The sequence below is a fragment of the Rhinolophus ferrumequinum genome, chromosome 16, assembly GCF_004115265.2.
Source record: "Rhinolophus ferrumequinum isolate MPI-CBG mRhiFer1 chromosome 16, mRhiFer1_v1.p, whole genome shotgun sequence".
In the NCBI taxonomy this organism is placed as follows: Eukaryota; Metazoa; Chordata; class Mammalia; order Chiroptera; family Rhinolophidae; genus Rhinolophus; species Rhinolophus ferrumequinum.
The window spans coordinates 11,553,356-11,570,384 of NC_046299.1; the positions used below are offsets into that span (position 1 = coordinate 11,553,356).

The following is a 17,029-nucleotide window of genomic DNA, read 5'->3' on the forward strand; positions in this document are numbered from 1 at the left end:
AAATAATATTTATTGATATAAGGGGCAGGTGTGATATACATTCTTTCTCTGTAGCTGTAATTTGTTTGTATGGATATTCAGTTCCTTAAATATTTAGTCATGGGATTGGTATATTTAGAAATAAGATTGACAAAATATTTGTTATATTTGAATCTCAATGATGTTCATTTTACCATTTCCTCGACTTTTGCAAATATTTTAAATACTCCAAAAGAAAAGGAATCCCACTTTGGTCGATGTGTCCCAAGAGGCACAGTGGCCATCTCCCCAAAGCTCCTGGTGGTTGGGGAAGGATGAGATGAGGGCACGTGTCATGCTGAGTCCCATAGAATGGGTTTAGACTGAGTTGCAGTTTTTGCCTACTACAGGTCATTAGGTGGACTTTTTTATTTACGCACATGTGAAACTATAATTTTGTTGGAACACAATGTGGTTAGAGGGAAGCAGTATAAATTAAGGCTGGGTGAATGGTTTAGAGCCATATTAGAAAGCTCTGGATTTCCGTGTGATAAGTATATTGGCTAAAGGTTTTTGAGCTGAAGCTTTAGGAAAATTGGGGACCATGTTCGGTGATTACAATAGGGAAGGTGTGATGAGGGATTACAGTGAAGAGCTGAAGCCCATGATCAGAAGGATGGGAACAGGAGATGACAGTGGACTGGAACCTCGACAAAACTGACAGCTGAACGGGTGTCGGGAGTCGGCTATCTCAGGGTTTCAGTCAGGTTAACTGGGAGGGTGGCATGCTGACTGACATCGTAGTGAGGACAGGAGGATGAGAGGGTCAGAGGGGTCTTAACTACACGGAAATACTCAGGTGGCAATGCCCAGGAGGAGTTGGAGATGTAGGACAGAGGGGACACCAAAGGAAAAGTTGATAGTTGAAACTACTGAAATGGATGAAATCCAGGGGGAGCAAAAAGGCAGAGAAAACGAATGACAGAAAACCATGGGAACGTTTGCATACAAGGGGCAGGTAGAGGTGGAGAAAAAGAAAGTGGAGGAGATGATCAGAACCAAATTAGTACAATGTCATGAAAACCAAGGAAAAGGAATGTTTTAAAGCAGAAGGAGGAAGTAAATAAAAATAAGAGTAAGGATAATTGACGGAGCAAAGTGCTGAAGGAGACAGGGAGGGGGCGAGCCAAGTATATAAGCAAGGGGATGCTTCCTCCTCTGAGACAGGTTAATACCGAAAGTGATTGGCAGGGAGGAAAGGTGGCTTCTTACAGAGCTTTTCAGTAAATAAGTTGATGCTGTCTACAGACTAGAAGAGCATGGGAAGGGTGGGCTTCAGGGGAATAGGAAAGGTTTGAAGCTGGTGTTTCAGAGACTTAGAGACCAATCAAAAGAAGGCCAACGCAGCACTGAGCGCATTGCTGAAGATAGATAGCATGACTTGCGCTGGGTCAGGAGTTAAGCTCAGGAGAAGGGAGACCGAGGGGCTAGCCAAGCTGGGGATCAGAAAGACCGGTAGACAGAAGAGGAAAGGGTTAGGGCAGAAGACCCGAAAATCTTGGTGTAGATATCACTGATATCTTGACACTGATGTCAGGGAGAAAAGCAAATGGTATCAGGAAACTGGCTGGATCGTGAGAGCCAAGAAGGAATGATTAGATACGGACATTTCCTCAAAACAGATTCAGTTAGCAGACAGGATTGTAAGAGGTAGAAAATAGGAGACTGTGATCAGAGATTAATTTCCAAGTGAAAGATTTTTGCTGTGGACAGTTCCAAGTGATGAGGCAGGTCTAAAGCCTGGTCTACCTGGGCAGCCGAAGTGGGAGAGGTTATAGGTTGAAGAACTCTGAAGTCGGGTTATTAGATGGGGCTGATGTTACTTTGATTTATTTAGGATGGCCCTAAGACCTTTGGAAAGCAAAGACCCCCTTCTCACTTTTCTCTTAAGTCCTACAAGAAAGGGGTAGCTTGGGTATGTACTGTTTTGGAGAGAGTACGGAGAGGGCAGGAGACAATTAGAGCCTCTAAATGGTACACCTAGAAGGTCTCTGGAAGAATGTACCAGAAGCTGCTAACTTTGATTTCCTCGGGAAGAGACAGTATGGCTAGGAGATGGAAGTGGAAGGGAGATTTTTTTCAGTGTACATCTTTCTGTACCTTGCGAATGTTGAACTATGTTAGTGTAGTGCCTATCAGAAAATATAAAATGAAAACTTAAGATTATCAATATAGATGCAGATAGTAACTAACTTGTTTAACTTTAAAACAACTTATACCTTCCTTGTTCTTTCTGGCCCAGAAAAGGATTAGTTTGATAGATACAGTTAATAAAAAGAAGTTTCTTTCAAGTGTCAGTCTCTTGACTTGAATCACTGACCACATAACTTGTAATCCCTGGAATATTTTGGGATTTCCTTCAGTAGAATCAGTTTCCCATCATTCTAAGTCTGTTTTAACCATTAATCCTCTTCAGTAGGTCTCACTCTGCTCACTTAAACTGAGAAATAATGTCATTTAAACCTAGAAAGGAATGGGAAGCCATTAGGAGTTAGCAGCATGGTACGCATCTAAGAATTTTCATGTCATCATTTGGTTTAAAAGGTAAACATTTCCAGGACACCACATTCCGGGTTTGAAAATCAGTACACTGATGCATCCAAAAGCCAATAATATATTTTGGAGATTTCCCTATTACTTTTTCATGCGTTAAAATTATCATTTATTAATGGCAATTATATTTAGCAGTTGAGGTGATTTTTATTGCAGTAATTCATGTTTTCCCTTTTAAAAATCTTAAATCAGGTGTGAAAATCACATCTACGCTGCAGGTGTTGAAGCTGATCAAGCAGGCTGGCGACCGCGTCCTGGTGTATTACGAAAGGCCGGTCGGCCAGGGTAACCAGGGTGCAGTGCTGCAGGATAACCTGGGGCAGCTGGAGGAACACTTCCTGTCAGGCTCCTGCCAACCAAATTATGAAGAGGAAACAGCTAGCTTGGCAGCAGATGCCGAGAACAGAGACCTGGATTCGGAGTTTGAAGACCTGGCCAGTGATGTCCGAGCACAGCCTGAGTTCCGAGACGAGGCGCAGTCAGCCAGTCACAGTCCCAAGCGCACCCCACAGTCCCAAGCGCTTTCTGGTAGGCCCCTTGGAACGGTATCACCAGTTTTAAACCGGAAACTCGTTGCAGGAAGTCACCCACCACCCCCAAAACTTCCATCCAAAGAAGGAACTAAACCCTTAGCCCTAAAACCTGAGATAACAGACCCAGCACAAGTGTCAAAACCCACCCAAGGACCCACTTTCAAACCACCTGTGCCACCACGACCACAAATGAAAGTTCCTTTGCCTTCTGCTGATGCCCCAAATCAGGCAGAACCAGATGTTCTTGTTGAAAAGCCAGAAAAGGTGCTGCCTGCTCCCCCTGCAGATAAACCTGCTGAAAAGCAGGCGAAAAGTGTGGATCACGTAGAAGATGTAGCCACCTCTAAGCAGTTTTTAGCAAAGCAAGAGGTGGCGAAAGACTTGACTTCCGAAAGTTCCTGCCCCTCTAAGGACAGTTCAGATGACCCTCAGACGTGGGAATCGTCAGAAATCCCTTACCGTAATAAGCTTGGAAAATGGACAAGAACCAGAGCGACCTGTTTCTTTGACATAGAAGCCTGCCACAGATACTTAAACATTGCATTGTGGTGCAAGGATCCTTTCAAGTTAGGGGGGCTCATCTGTTTGGGGCATGTGAGCTTAAAACTTGAAGAGGTGGCTTTAGGATGCCTGGCTACATCAAACATGGAGTACCTCTCCAAGTTCAGACTGGAAGCCCCGACGCCTAAAGCCATGGTCACGAGAACCGCACTGCGCAATCTGAGTATGCAAAAGGGATTCAATGACAAATTCTGCTTTGGGGACATTACTATTCACTTCAAATATTTGAAAGAAGGAGAATCGGACCACCATGTAGTTCCTAACTTGGAGAAAGAAAAAGAACTTCATTTGGTTGAAGAGGTTTCTGCTTTAGCGAAAGAAGAACACTGCGTTGGACAGATGGGTTTGACCGAAAATAAACACAGTTTCCAGGATACTCAGTTCCAGAACCCAACGTGGTGTGATTACTGCAAGAAAAAAGTCTGGACTAAGGCCGCCTCCCAGTGTATGTTCTGTGCTTATGTTTGCCATAAAAAATGTCAGGAAAAGTGTCTAGCCGAGACTCCTCTTTGTGGAGCAACTGATAGGCGGATGGACCGGACCCTGAAAAACCTCAGGCTGGAAGGACAAGACACCCTCTTAGGCCTGCCTCCTCGCGCTGATGTGGAAGCTAGCAAGTCCGTGAATAAAACAACAGGCTTGACACGACATATTATCAATACTAGCTCTCGTTTGTTAAATTTGCGTCAAGTCTCTAAAACTCGCCTTTCTGAACCAGGAACTGATCTAGTAGAACCCTCACCAAAACACACACCCAACACATCAGACAACGAAGGCAGTGACACCGAGGTCTGTGGCCCAAACAGCCCTTCGAAACGGGGAAACAACGCAGGAATAAAGTTAGTGAGAAAGGAGGGTGGGCTGGATGACAGCGTCTTCATTGCAGTTAAAGAAATTGGTCGTGACCTGTACAGGGGTTTACCCACGGAGGAAAGGATCCAGAAACTCGAGTTCATGCTGGACAAACTACAGAATGAAATTGATCAGGAGTTGGAACATAACAATACCCTTGTTAGAGAAGAAAAAGAGACAACTGATACAAGGAAAAAATCACTTCTTTCTGCAGCTTTGGCTAAATCAGGTGAAAGACTACAAGCTCTAACGCTTCTTATGATCCACTACAGAGCAGGCATTGAAGACATCGAATCTTTAGAAAGTCTGTCTTTAGACCAGCACTCCAAAAAAATAAGCAAGTACACAGATGATACAGAAGAAGACCTTGACAATGAAATAACACAACTAATAGATTCTCAGCCATTCAGCAGCATATCAGATGATTTATTTGGCCCATCTGAGTCTGTGTAACAGTCTATTTAAACTTTCAAGTGTTGGGGAAAAGCTGCACCTAAAGTACCACAGATACAACCACGTTTAAACCCTCTTATAACACACTTTGGCCTGCTTCTCCACAGTTACTGGCTTGTGTAAGAGCAAGAATGAAAAGGTGGTTTTCCAGAAAAACATGACCAGCTCACTAAATTGGTTCAGATTGCATTTATAGCTAGGCTTTTTGGGTTTATACTGGGAATTTATTTTTACTAATTTATTTTTAATGTTTTCTAATTATGGAATTATGTAAGCTAACTTTTCATGTTTATGTATGTGATGTCTTGTGCTGTTTTCCTTCCTCTGAGTTTTTGAATTAGTGTGTTAAACAGGATATTCTCCAGATTCTTGTAATATTTCTGTTTTTATCACGGTTATAACAAATTTGCTGCGTGCCCGAATTGAATTGACAGCAGCAATCACTGAGGGAACAGGTTTTGAATCTTACTTAGAGTTATGCAAAGTTTGTCATCTCTATTTACTTGAGATTTTTACGATTTGGGGATTCTCGGGGGTGCTTTTTTGTTTTGTTTTTGCCAAATGTAACGTGAAAGCAGATACTACAGCTTTAATCAGTTACGCTGATTTAGTAAAAAAAATAATTTTACATATATTGCTTGCTTTCTAAGCTTCTGTGATTATTTTTTCTAAAGTTTTTATGCAGTTGAAGTATAGGGAGAATATAGTGATTAATCTGAAGAGCTTGCATTGAAAAACAAAATGTAATAAGGAATATAGAATGCAGTTGGTAAAGAATTTTGTACAGAGGATAATGAGATTACTAAAAAACAGGAACCAGTAGGTGTATAATCTTTCAAAATGTTGCTTTCCTTTCAAATGGAAATTCTAAACATTTATGATTATTTTTCAGCTGCAGTTCTCCCATAGGAAATAAAGCATGTACAAGGATATTTAAAGTTTCAGAGGACTGTTCTTAAAATGACCGTGTTGATAAGTGGTTTTGGCTGTTTTGTTTTAGAAACATTTTCATGCAGGAGAATGTTAGGAAGAAGAGGAACCATGCAAAATAGATGAATTGCTTTGTCTGACATCCTCCAGGCTTAAAGGAATGGTGATGCTGCTGTAGTTCAGACTATCTTAATTCATTAAAAACAAAAGAAAATCAAATAATAAAAGTAGACAGTATAGATACATAGGAATTGGGACCAGTTCTCTGAAAATGAAGATCTACTCTGATACTTGGCCCGTCGTGTGGATCCCAGTAACATGTGACTGAGGGACACTGTGAGCTTGACCTCAGTTGGTATACCGGAAAAGTTTTGGCCTTTCATACGCCTATAAAATAGATATGTATATGTTTTTCCCTTTTGTAGGTAACTACTATAATTGAGGTATAGTGAAACTGACATGAATTTAAAACTAGAAGGGACAGCTTGTGTGGCTGGTAGGAAAAGGCATAGTATAACAGTAAGGGTCTAGGCCCATGTCTATAGCCCTGGATGCCATACAAGAGTTTTAAGTTCAAGCTCTTCCATTGGCCATGAATGAACTGTATAACCATAGGCAAGCCACAAAAGGGCTCCGGGCCACCGTCTCCCCAGCTCTAAAGTAGGAATAAACAAGATTTACTCTAACTGCCTCACAGGATTGTTGTGAGGGAAACAACAGCATAACCACAAAAGTTCTCTGAACAGTAAAAAGCCATTCAAATAAAAGGTATGACTTACATGGGTGATAACATTTTCGAGGGTAGAAAAGTTATTCCCCTTTTAAAATCAATAGCTAATTCTCATTTCTACTGTTTTATTAAGTGAAATATTAGGAAACTAAATACTTTCTTGGCCAAGTTTATAACAAAAATATATCTGGGTATACCCCCTTTTTTGTTTATTTAAGCATGCTTGCATTTTAAGAGAACACTGCTGTAGAAATCTCTATACACAAAATTCTCTGAAAGCTAAAATATTCTGTAACGTATGCTTGAAACAATCTGCCCAATGTAATAACCAACTTTCATCTTATTATAAAAAGGAACTTACCATTGAAAACCTGGAAGGTGGAGTGTCTAAGTGGCTGGTGGTTACAGACCACAGCACGAGAATGTTAGTGACCTCCAGGCATGCTGCTGCAACATGCTTTGGAAAGAGCTGTAGAAATAATGCAGAACTTTGATTTCATAAAAATCTACTCATGTTTTAAAAGTATTTAACTCTGTAGAACCACAGTTACAGGAAGCTCAGTAATGCTGCTAATTATATTTGTAAAATGTACCTTTAATGTAGTGCAATATTTTTATATATATTGGGAGAAGCAGTAGAGGCATCGCAGTTGTACTTTAGTGCAGGGGGGGAAACAGTCCAAATAGCCTAGGGGGATAGTAAGGTCTAAGGCTTCAATGAAAACAGTTGTATTATATTACATTCCTGATGTAATCTTGCTGCCATGCTCTGTTATCAATAGCTAAAAAATAATAAATAAAAACTACCACAGAATACAAGAATATCTTCATTTGATAACATCTGAAAAAGGTGATTGCTGCATATCTATGGGATTATTGCCTCGTATAATTGGCCATGCAGTTATAGTCCATTTTTGCTAAACAAATTGCTATTTTGAAAATTGCCTAAAAGCGTTCAATTTTGATTTTACTGTTGTTTAAGCTTTGAAATGCCAGATCTATGGATTTGCTGCTGCTATTACTAAACAGACTATTTAAAGTGTATTTTTACATTGGTTGGTATTTAATGGTTGGGTTAGACAGTCAAGCTGAGCAACATTTTAGCACTGTTTTTGGAATCAGAATTAATATGCTACATTTTTCAATGTCAAGCCTTATATTCAATATCATGACTAGTTGAATACTGTGTGGCCATTTGTGATTTTGAAAAAAGAAAACCCAAGCTAAAAATTTGAGGGTACTACTGTCAAGTTCTAAATTTAAGTATACCTGAATTTTTTAAAGGCAATTTGAAAATATTTGGCTCTTACTAATATTAAGATAAAATCTTAAGACCCCTAAAAGTAAATAAATTCATGTTAATGTAAAAATGTATTGTCTTTATTTCTGAATTGAGGTAATAGTTTTCTTTTTAAAAAGGAGGAGGGGAAGTTGCCCTAATCCTATTGAAGCCATGGAGCTCCTTTAAGATCTGATGAAAAACCGGACTCTCATCCTTACAGGGTGCACACATGCACACCGTAAGTTTTATGAACTTCCAGGGGCGCACTGTGTCAAATGGCTGCATAGTTATTTTCATCAGATATATTTATTCACAGCAATCAGGAAAAATAATACGACTTTAGAGATGCAAGAATAACTTACTGAGTTTTTGCACATTGACGACATAGTTACGTAGTTCAATTTAAAACACTTTTCAAAGCCAAAATGTATGGTTTAAACTAACCTGGAGTGGATTTTACCTGATGCCTGCAAGCAGAGAAGAATAGTTTTTAATTAAATATCCACAGTCAACACAATACCTTCTTATGTATTTGATTCCAACGATAACGTCTAGTTCATAAAGGAATACAAACAGGCAGAGTAATGTTCAGAAGATTTATTAAGTAAACTAGCTAAAACAATTTACACAGATCCACTTAGCAGTCAAAAGGAGGAAGTGAGTAGTCATTGCTACCTCATTAAGGTTTCTGTATCTGTATGCCAGGTATAAACATCAAAACCACCTCTGCTCAAAAGAGAAATGTTCAGAGATATATATTCTTTGTTCTGACATACATTAAAAATAATAACTCTCTTTTCAGTCTTGCTAACCCCAGAATATTTAGTCATATAGAAGACCTTACAATTTTTTTTTCCGTTCAGATACAACTGATATCTTTTGCTCCCAAAGCAGTCTGAAACACTCAACGTATCTTTTGTTTTCTCTAGGAATCAGTAGCAGGCATGCCTCTTTGCCAGTCATTCTTGACAGAAGCCTTCAAGGCAAAAATAAAATGGGGATAAATTGTATGGTATTGGGGGCAGGAAGAACCACAGACGCTCTGAGAGTAGATTTGTAGCACATTCTTTTCTAAGCCCTCCCTTGTGGACGTAGAGAACCACCTGCCTTCCAGCCCTAGCAGAGCGCCTCCAGGACCCTCTTCCACGCTAGCAGCAGACTTGGGTAAGTTGCCGAATGCAAATACGTGAGTAGGAAGCTTATTCCAACACTCACTTGACAACCAGACTTCAAGTCATTCAAAGCCCCACAGAAAGCCTTCATAAAGCAAATGGAAATGAAGTATTAGCTAACTTTCCTAGAGAATTTAAATAAATGGTTGAAGAATTCTCATTCTGAAGTTCTTTGCTTTTTTGAAATTTGCTTTTTTGTTGTCCAAGTTAACAGAAACACAATTTTAGCTTAAAGAACTGACATTAGATCATTTTTTTGTGTACAATTACAGAACTACAGAATTAACAAATATTATTTTGAGACATTTCTGGCTATCTTCACAGTCGTATCTCACACAAAACCTGATGTAAACTGACAATGTTCACTAACACACTATTTGCTGTTGTTACATTGAAAAGGCACATCAACATCATGCTTAGAAAAACTATTACACAGCACGAAATGATACAGTGAAACACGTTTTTAGATGTTTGGGTTTTTCTGCCTGTGAAAGGGGGCGTGTCCTGACTACCCTATTGTTTTCACCTGTTTTCCTAACACGATTCAAAGCAATTTCATTCTTCATCTTCATTTAAAATTTATTTTCACATTGATGTGAACAACTTTCAGAAGTCTAGAAAATAATAGTTTCAGACAACTCAAAATTAATCCCTAGAAAACACGTGGATGACCTACAAATAGGTCAAAGATATTATAGGCTGATTTTTTTTCATGTTATCGCAGTTATTAACCTTCTAAATTCTAAAACTTGAATTAGATTTTGATACATCCTACCCATACTTAAACAACCTTGATAGTTTAAGGTACCTCTACCCTCAATTTTCTTTCATCCAGTAAGACAAGTATACATCTTAAAGGGAAAATTTCTACTGTTCATAGCTATACACCTGGGTGTTACTCTTGGCTTTCAGAACATACTACTATTTTCCCCTTATTGGCTTTAATGTTTGCTGCCAACCACATGACATGTGAATAATTTACAACCATCTGTTTCCAGATAGGTGATTACATACAGATAATGAATGCCAGCTCAGAGTTACGGATGAATCCAAACGGTAACTGACTCAAGTTCTTGTCCTCTGCATTTGAGACAGCTTTTAACTCAAATATACTAATAATAATTACAAGCGGAATAACTCAACACTCAGTGTCACGACATAACACATGCTGTCTTACTTGATTCTGTTTTTCAGACTTCCTTCTAGTTAACGTATTGTTGGAAGTGTCTCGGAGATAATGTGTGCTCTCGTTAACACTCATATTACCAATATTCAGAAAAAATATAAGATTTTTTTGCCCAAGTGTTCGTGAATGTAAGTTAAAAAATTATTTGATTTGGATTCAAATATTTATAGATTTACACTATATCTGTTTCGTCAAAATATATTGTATATTTAATAAAATCAAATACATAAAATAAAGTTTTCAACACTTTATACAAACCCCTAGAAAAGCTGCTTTTTCTTTATAAGGCTGTTGGCAATCTATCATTAACCATGGAAAAGAAATAATAACCTTTGGTGGATTTACTCTTTCATCAGGGATGAACGGTATGACTAAGACAGTTCTGGATGAGTCATTTCACTGGAAACACTTTTATACAATTAAATGCTTGGATGACTTTTGAGGGTCTCAGTCACTTTCAGATTCTTCATCACCTAGCGGATATGACTGGACATTATTCTGAGTGTACATTTTTGTTTTAATAGGGCAGTTGTGATCCATGAGAATAGCCTAAAAAAGAGCAAAGTACAGATATATTACCTTCCTGTTTCATAAAGATAAGATGGTTTTAACCTACTGTTTTTAAGGATTACTAGTTGGAAAGCTATATGTATAGTACTGCCCACTATTAACCAGTCATATGGTGCGATTGCCAGGTACCCGGCCCAGAAAACCTGCAGTTCTACACTCAGTGAAAATTTCAGGCAATAGAACATGGCAGCTAGCAGTCTTCACAGTATTTTCATTATACTTGGCCAGGGGCCATAAGTTGATTCCAGGGAGCCCATAAGCTATGAAGAAAGGGGTATACAGGTGAGGTTTACGAAGAGCTATACTTAGAATCTTAGAATTGAAGAGAGCGGTTCTTAGAGGTCACCCAATCCAACTTCCCTGTGGTGGCATCTTAGTAAGGACGTGCTCTCCTTCATGAGGCGAGCTCTCATGTTAGAGACGTACCTGAGGCTGGACTAGAACCTCTCTCCACTGTTTCTGTTTGTGGGTCCGGTTCTGACTCCAGCCACCTTACAAACTGCCCTTCCAATATTTTGAGACCATTGCCATAACCCCGTAAATTTCTCTAGACTCACATCGCAGGGCCCTTGTCTTCATAAATGGCCTTTCCAGAGCATCTTTCCCCAATTCCCGGCATCCTTCCTCTTGTTCAAATGTACGATTTAAAAACTAAAACAATATATTCCTTTGGTGGACATAAAAATCTCGTGCACTCCCATAGTGTTACTGAAAAGTAAACAACAGTCAGTGGGGCAGCCTTGAGTCATGACTCTTCCTATAAGTGTGCACGCCAAGCACGAAGTCAGGTAACAGCTGATGTCGATCGTGCTAAGCATTTCCAGTGCGATACCTCAACAGTCACCCTATGGCGTCCGCTGATAACCCTCTGTGTAGGCACAGAGGTTAAAGAACTTGACCAAGGGATGTCCGGCTAGAATGGGGCACAGGTGAGGCCAGGCGGCCATCGGCAGTCAGCTCTTGGGTAGCACCCCATGGCACAGTCTGCCAAGGACGACAGCGGGACACCGGGTACAACTAAAAGGAATTCTCTCATCAGGTGATGTCTTCTGGAGTTTTCTGCCACATGAACTATTCCCCCAGTACCTGTTTGTGCAACCTGAAAATCTAAATGGAAACATTTATGTGGATGAAAATTGAACTTGCCCTGGCCTAATGCAGCCTCTCCTGGTGTTTGCTGGCTACTCCTCCCCGTTCTTATCCCACCGATTTGCTAAGCTGCTAGGACTTCACTCAGTGTTTAACCTACTTACTATTTCCCAAGAAATTCTATCATGATCTGCCTGTGTGACGCATTAAGAGAAGGACTTCCTTGGCCCTGTCAGTTAGGCTGTCAGCTGCAAATCTAACTCCTTTTTTTATTAGGCTTCTTTCCCAGTGAATTGATACATATATTGAATAAAGAGCTCAATTTCTAAAAATAAGTAATTGATGCAACAGACATCGTATACGAGGACCGCTGTCCCCGTGTGGATGTATCCTTGTTACACAAAAGGCTTCACCCCAAAGAGCTCAGGGTCTCATCTCCCTAGATTAATGATCCTCAAAGAAATGTGCCCAAGAATCACTTGAGGGAGGGCAGGTTAAAGATAAAATTCCAGGTCCCTACCCTCAATGAGAGGGTGGTCAACATGCTGCGAGAAATGCTGCCCTAGTTACACGGCAGTATCTGGGGCTTTAGCAGAGTCACGGCTGACTGACGTCAGCTTAGTGGGCACCTACTAGGTACGTGTGTCAGTGCTCCTGAGGTCCCATGCCAGTGACTTGGTCACCTCCCTGCACGAGGAATGACAGGCTCCACAGGGCTCACTGTGGTTAAGTGCTCAGGGGAAACTGTCCAGAAGACATGGGGTTCAAGTTGAACCTTGACTGATGGAAAGGATTTGCACAGTGAGAGAATGGGTACAGCATGGATTAGTTACCAAACGGGACATTAAGTAAAACAGGAACACTAAATAAACCACCCTGTCACTATAGAGATCTGATGAGGAGGCACAGAGGGATATTAACTGGAAAACCCGATCGGGGCCAGACTGCAGGGCCTTGGATGTCAGGCCTGGGGCCATGACCCTCGGCCCACAGGCAGCGAAGTGGCCTTGGAAAGGATGGCCATCAACCTCCCTTACTCCTAAGTGCCTTCACCTCTTAGTTCATCTACCATGAGACCTGACTGCACACACACAGACTTCTTAAGGACCCCCAGGACCTGGCACTGGGCATACAAAACTGCACTGCAAGGGAAGAAGTTCAGTCAGGTGGATCATTTGACATCATACAGATTGAAATGGTCAGAATGTATCAATTCAGCCAAACTACACTTGTTAACACAGCCTGTTTCAGGTAAAGAAGTCTTCCTTGAAATGTCTCTGGCTGTTAAAACAGACTAGCTTACTGGCTTCTGAACCTGTCTTGAAAGAGGTATTGTGCAACAGTTTTACTTTTTAAGATAGTTATAAATGATTAAATAAACCAAATGGCACATAATATTCCAAAAGTGCCATGAAAAGAGGGGCCTGGACACGGTCAAGGGGGTAAGTCAAGTGTGTGAGGGACACCCCCAGAGCGGCTGTGAGCAGCCTGGTCATTTCAACCAGCACTGCACTGCCGTGGGGAGAAAGATGTATCTGACTCTCAACTGAAGAGAAAATGAAAAGGAGGAGGTGGTTGGGCTTCAGAGGCAAGCCCAGTTACAGAGCTTGAGCCCTAGCCCCTGCCCAGTGCCTGCTTTCCTGCCAGACAGTCCGGATCTGCAGAGTGGTAAAAATACGTTGAACCAAACGCAGTGTAAAACTAACACAAATACGAAGCTGGGACAGTGAAACGGGAAAAGCATTAAGTGTAAGAGTTCCTCAAGACTTGGAAAAATACCCAGCCTGCATACTGGAAGTTTTACCTACCATATCTAAAAAAATAAAAATAGTGATGGTTTTGCAGCCACCATGGAAGTGCCCTGCTAAAGGACACCTTTCTTAACTAGGTTATAATGTGCAGTCTCCTTAGTTTCCGGCCACCCCATCCTTGCCTAGAGGAAACGGAGCTGGAAGGACCCTCACAGAGCTCGGAGCCAACCAAGACAACAAAGCTGCGGTCCTCAAACCACCTACTCTCCTGTCTGGGCAACAATTAGAAACTTCGAGGGTAAGAGGTAAGATATATGCCCTATCTTTAAAAATAATTCTTTACCCTGAAAAAAAAATCCATAGCAGAACACAGCTATCCTCAACTGCGTGTTAATTCTCTTACAACTGGAGCACAGTTTTCCTCAAATGACAGTGTTGCTGTTTCTTATACTTGCTGAGACACTTGAGTAACACGTAAGGGTTTTTTTCCTCCACTTGTACTGATAATTCAACACTAATTATAAAAAATAAAAAAATAAACCATAAATCCAGTAAACCAAATGCAAGAAAATTCCAAGAGCTCACAATCTAGTTTATGACTTGGGATCGGTGAAAATAGCAATAGACCTTTCAATACAAAATAGTTTAAGTGCACACACCACATGATCAGGATGCTGCCTAATGACAGAATTATTTGCTCAGGTCTGTATGCCTTATTCCGGCTCTCACATCCCCTTGCATTTGATAACCCTGGTCCCAAAGGCTGACACTCGGTCTGTATTGGATTTCCTCAAATGGGCCGTAATCAATTCTCTCCCCTCCGGGGCACACCACTGTCTTGCCCTCAATCCCCCTTATCATTAGGTGCTATCGGTTGCCATCAGTTTCTTCCTGCTCTGCTTGCACAATGAGTAGGCTGCAGCTATTAGCCACCACCCTCAAATGTCGCCTGCAACGGCCGGCGGCGGGCATCAGTCACGAGCAGTGAGATGGCATGTTTTCTCCAGTTTTTAATGATTCATCTCGCTCGGAATGGATAAAGGATTCTGACATTTTACAGTGAAAGTGGCTTTCTGGAAGCCTGTAATTGTTGTTGCTTTGCCTTTCAGGATTGTCTCTTCCACTTCCTTCAGCATTTTTCTTTTTAGATGAACTAAAACTTGGTTTAAAGATAGAAAGAGAAGCGGTACTGAGGCCAGTCTCCTAGCCTCTGCCGTCACTTTGCGGTCACAGAGCAGCAGCTAGCTGGGCAGCGTACCCCTCACCCCACCCCCGCCCCTCCTCTGATCTCACCTATTTCCTCCAATAACTCAGATAAGCCATCGTGCTGTTGCGGACAAACGGATAACACAACAGCCACTAACATCTGCTGCCATGGCGAGGGAAACCCATTCAGTTGGTTTGGGAACTGACTCGCAAAAGCAGAAGGAAGCTTTCACCTCACAGAGGGAAAAAAGGGAGGGTTCTGGGGGACTGCTGGGCTGACAGAGAAAGTCAGAGTTAGAGTTAAGTAAGAGCAAGAAAGAAGAGCGTAACACATTTACTGAGCATTTACTGTGTGCCAGACATGATGAAGCCCTCTGTTGGGGTTCATTCGTGTAATCCCCACAACAACCCTATGCGGTAGCTGCTATCATTTCCCCATGGGATAGTCCTGCTCCAGGGCCCGTGCTAGACTTTCACTGTCTCCCTAGAATCTTAAACAGTCTCCTGGGTGACAGAAGCATTTGTAAGTGATTAGCCTTAATCACATTGATACGGTCGCAACAGGATGACAGTTTTCAGTTGTTGCACTGAGACTTTTCTGCCCCTGATTTGGGCAAGGCTCTGCTGGGGTCAAACAAAGATAGAAAGGAAACTTAAACAACCAGACTGGAAAACAGGTAAGTCCTTTAACAGATGTACAACAAAGTGTTACAGATGTTCAGAGCTGGAGAAGCACCTAAGCAAGAGACAGGAAGAAAGGGGTGGCTGCTATCAGAATATTTCCACAGCACCTTCCACATCTCTTCTTTGAGTCAAGAGGGTCATGAGTAATTCAAAATCATCTAGTTAAATCCTATATAACAAAGGGCAGAGTGCAGGATATATTTTTAAATATACTGAATGAATTAATGAATGCAACAAATGCCCCCCAAATTAAAGGCTGCATATAACCTAACTTTAGGGTCTGTTCTGTCTTTAAATCTACTATTTGGGGGAAATCATAAAAGGGCAGTTCAAGAAATGCGAACGCATTAAGACCAATTTCAATTTAACGATCAGAAAGAACTGCTGTGCTTCCAGGAAAACACCACAAGTGAACCTCATATCCATTCATAAACCAAACATGCCATCTCTTCTCGCCTTGTTTCTCTCATTCTTTCATAATCGAAGGCACTCTTCTTTTAGTTGGACGAGTACCTATCACCATTTGAAGTTTACAAAATCAGCGACACCACCACTAGGTATGAACACGTATCAGAAAGGTTAAAGTGACTGATGCATTTCAAAATTCAAATTCAGAATTGATAGGCCTGAACTTGTTTAGAAGAGGAACACTTTACCTTGCCTATAGCTACGACTTTGGTAATGAAATTATGAATTTCAAGGTTAAACATGCTCACGTGTGCCCAAAGGTACATATACGGTGTTTTTTCATAAGGGTCTGTAAGCTACACTAAAACCACCTCCAGAACCTTATGCAGTAAGGACTAGGATACTATTACTGAAAACTGTGGGTTTAGGAGAAAAGCAAACAGCACCAAAAATGGCGAATCTTAGGAGTATGCATAGGAGGCAAAAAAAAATGATGTTCAAGAATATCAAGAACCATAGAAAACTACATTGAACTATCCAATGTTTCTATCTGGTTGACAAAAGAGCTTACTGGCTGCTAATCTATGTATGGAAACAATTTCATTCTTCAAATTTATAAACATAATCTTGATACAGTAAAAGAAACTGCTGCCCTGTGTGGTATAAACTGAAAAGGCACTCTTACCACTGATGTTTGGCGAGTTCTACCCAAAAGGAGTAGAAATGTATTTTAGAACGAAGTCATGAAGAAACTATCCTGTAGACCATGCTAAAATGATCAAGAAACACTGCCATGTGTCCTCAAATTTTCTTACCATTTTTTCTTCCTTGGCAGGTGGACTTCGAAGGAAAAAGCAGAGAGGAGCAAAAAGAATATCAATTATTCCAATAATTGTCATGAGCCACGGAAATCCAATTGCCTTTGCGATAGCCCCACCAGCGGAAGGACCTTTCAGGAAACAGAGAATTAGATCAAGTTCTCTGTAAAAATGTCTTGCACACAGAACGGTGCAAAGGTTTAAATTATTTTCAGTAGGCATTATCTATTGTG

General features: G+C 40.9%; 2 protein-coding genes across 6 annotated transcripts in view; one reads left to right on the plus strand and one right to left on the minus strand.

Moving 5' to 3' along the window:
* The window catches only part of PDZD8 (PDZ domain containing 8), a 74,433-nt gene that overhangs the window by 55,919 nt on the left and 1,485 nt on the right, over nt 1-17,029 (plus strand). Inside the window, exons 5-6 of one of the 4 annotated variants that reach the window (XR_004425367.1) lie at nt 13,818-13,985; nt 16,814-16,946. The exons of 1 other annotated variant lie outside the window; for it this stretch is intronic. Coding sequence is in view for 2 of the 3 variants with exons in the window: in XM_033131362.1 (XP_032987253.1) it covers nt 2,764-4,970 (2,207 nt within the window). In the remaining variant the exon portion in view is untranslated. Of the gene's footprint in view, nt 1-2,763; nt 5,145-10,082; nt 10,139-13,817; nt 13,986-16,813; nt 16,947-17,029 lie in introns of those variants that run through there. 2 more of the 4 variants (XM_033131362.1, XM_033131365.1) reach the window with 2 other exon arrangements.
* Nucleotides 8,495-17,029, minus strand: part of SLC18A2 (solute carrier family 18 member A2) — a 31,216-nt gene continuing 22,681 nt past the window's right edge. Inside the window, exons 14-15 of one of the 2 annotated variants that reach the window (XM_033131367.1) lie at nt 16,794-16,927; nt 8,495-10,819 (exon numbers count right to left, since the gene is read on the minus strand). In XM_033131367.1, the coding sequence (XP_032987258.1) occupies nt 10,718-10,819; nt 16,794-16,927 (236 nt within the window). In that variant the 3' untranslated portion in view covers nt 8,495-10,717. The remainder of the gene's footprint in view (nt 10,820-16,793; nt 16,928-17,029) is intronic. The other variant, XM_033131366.1, reaches the window with a different exon arrangement.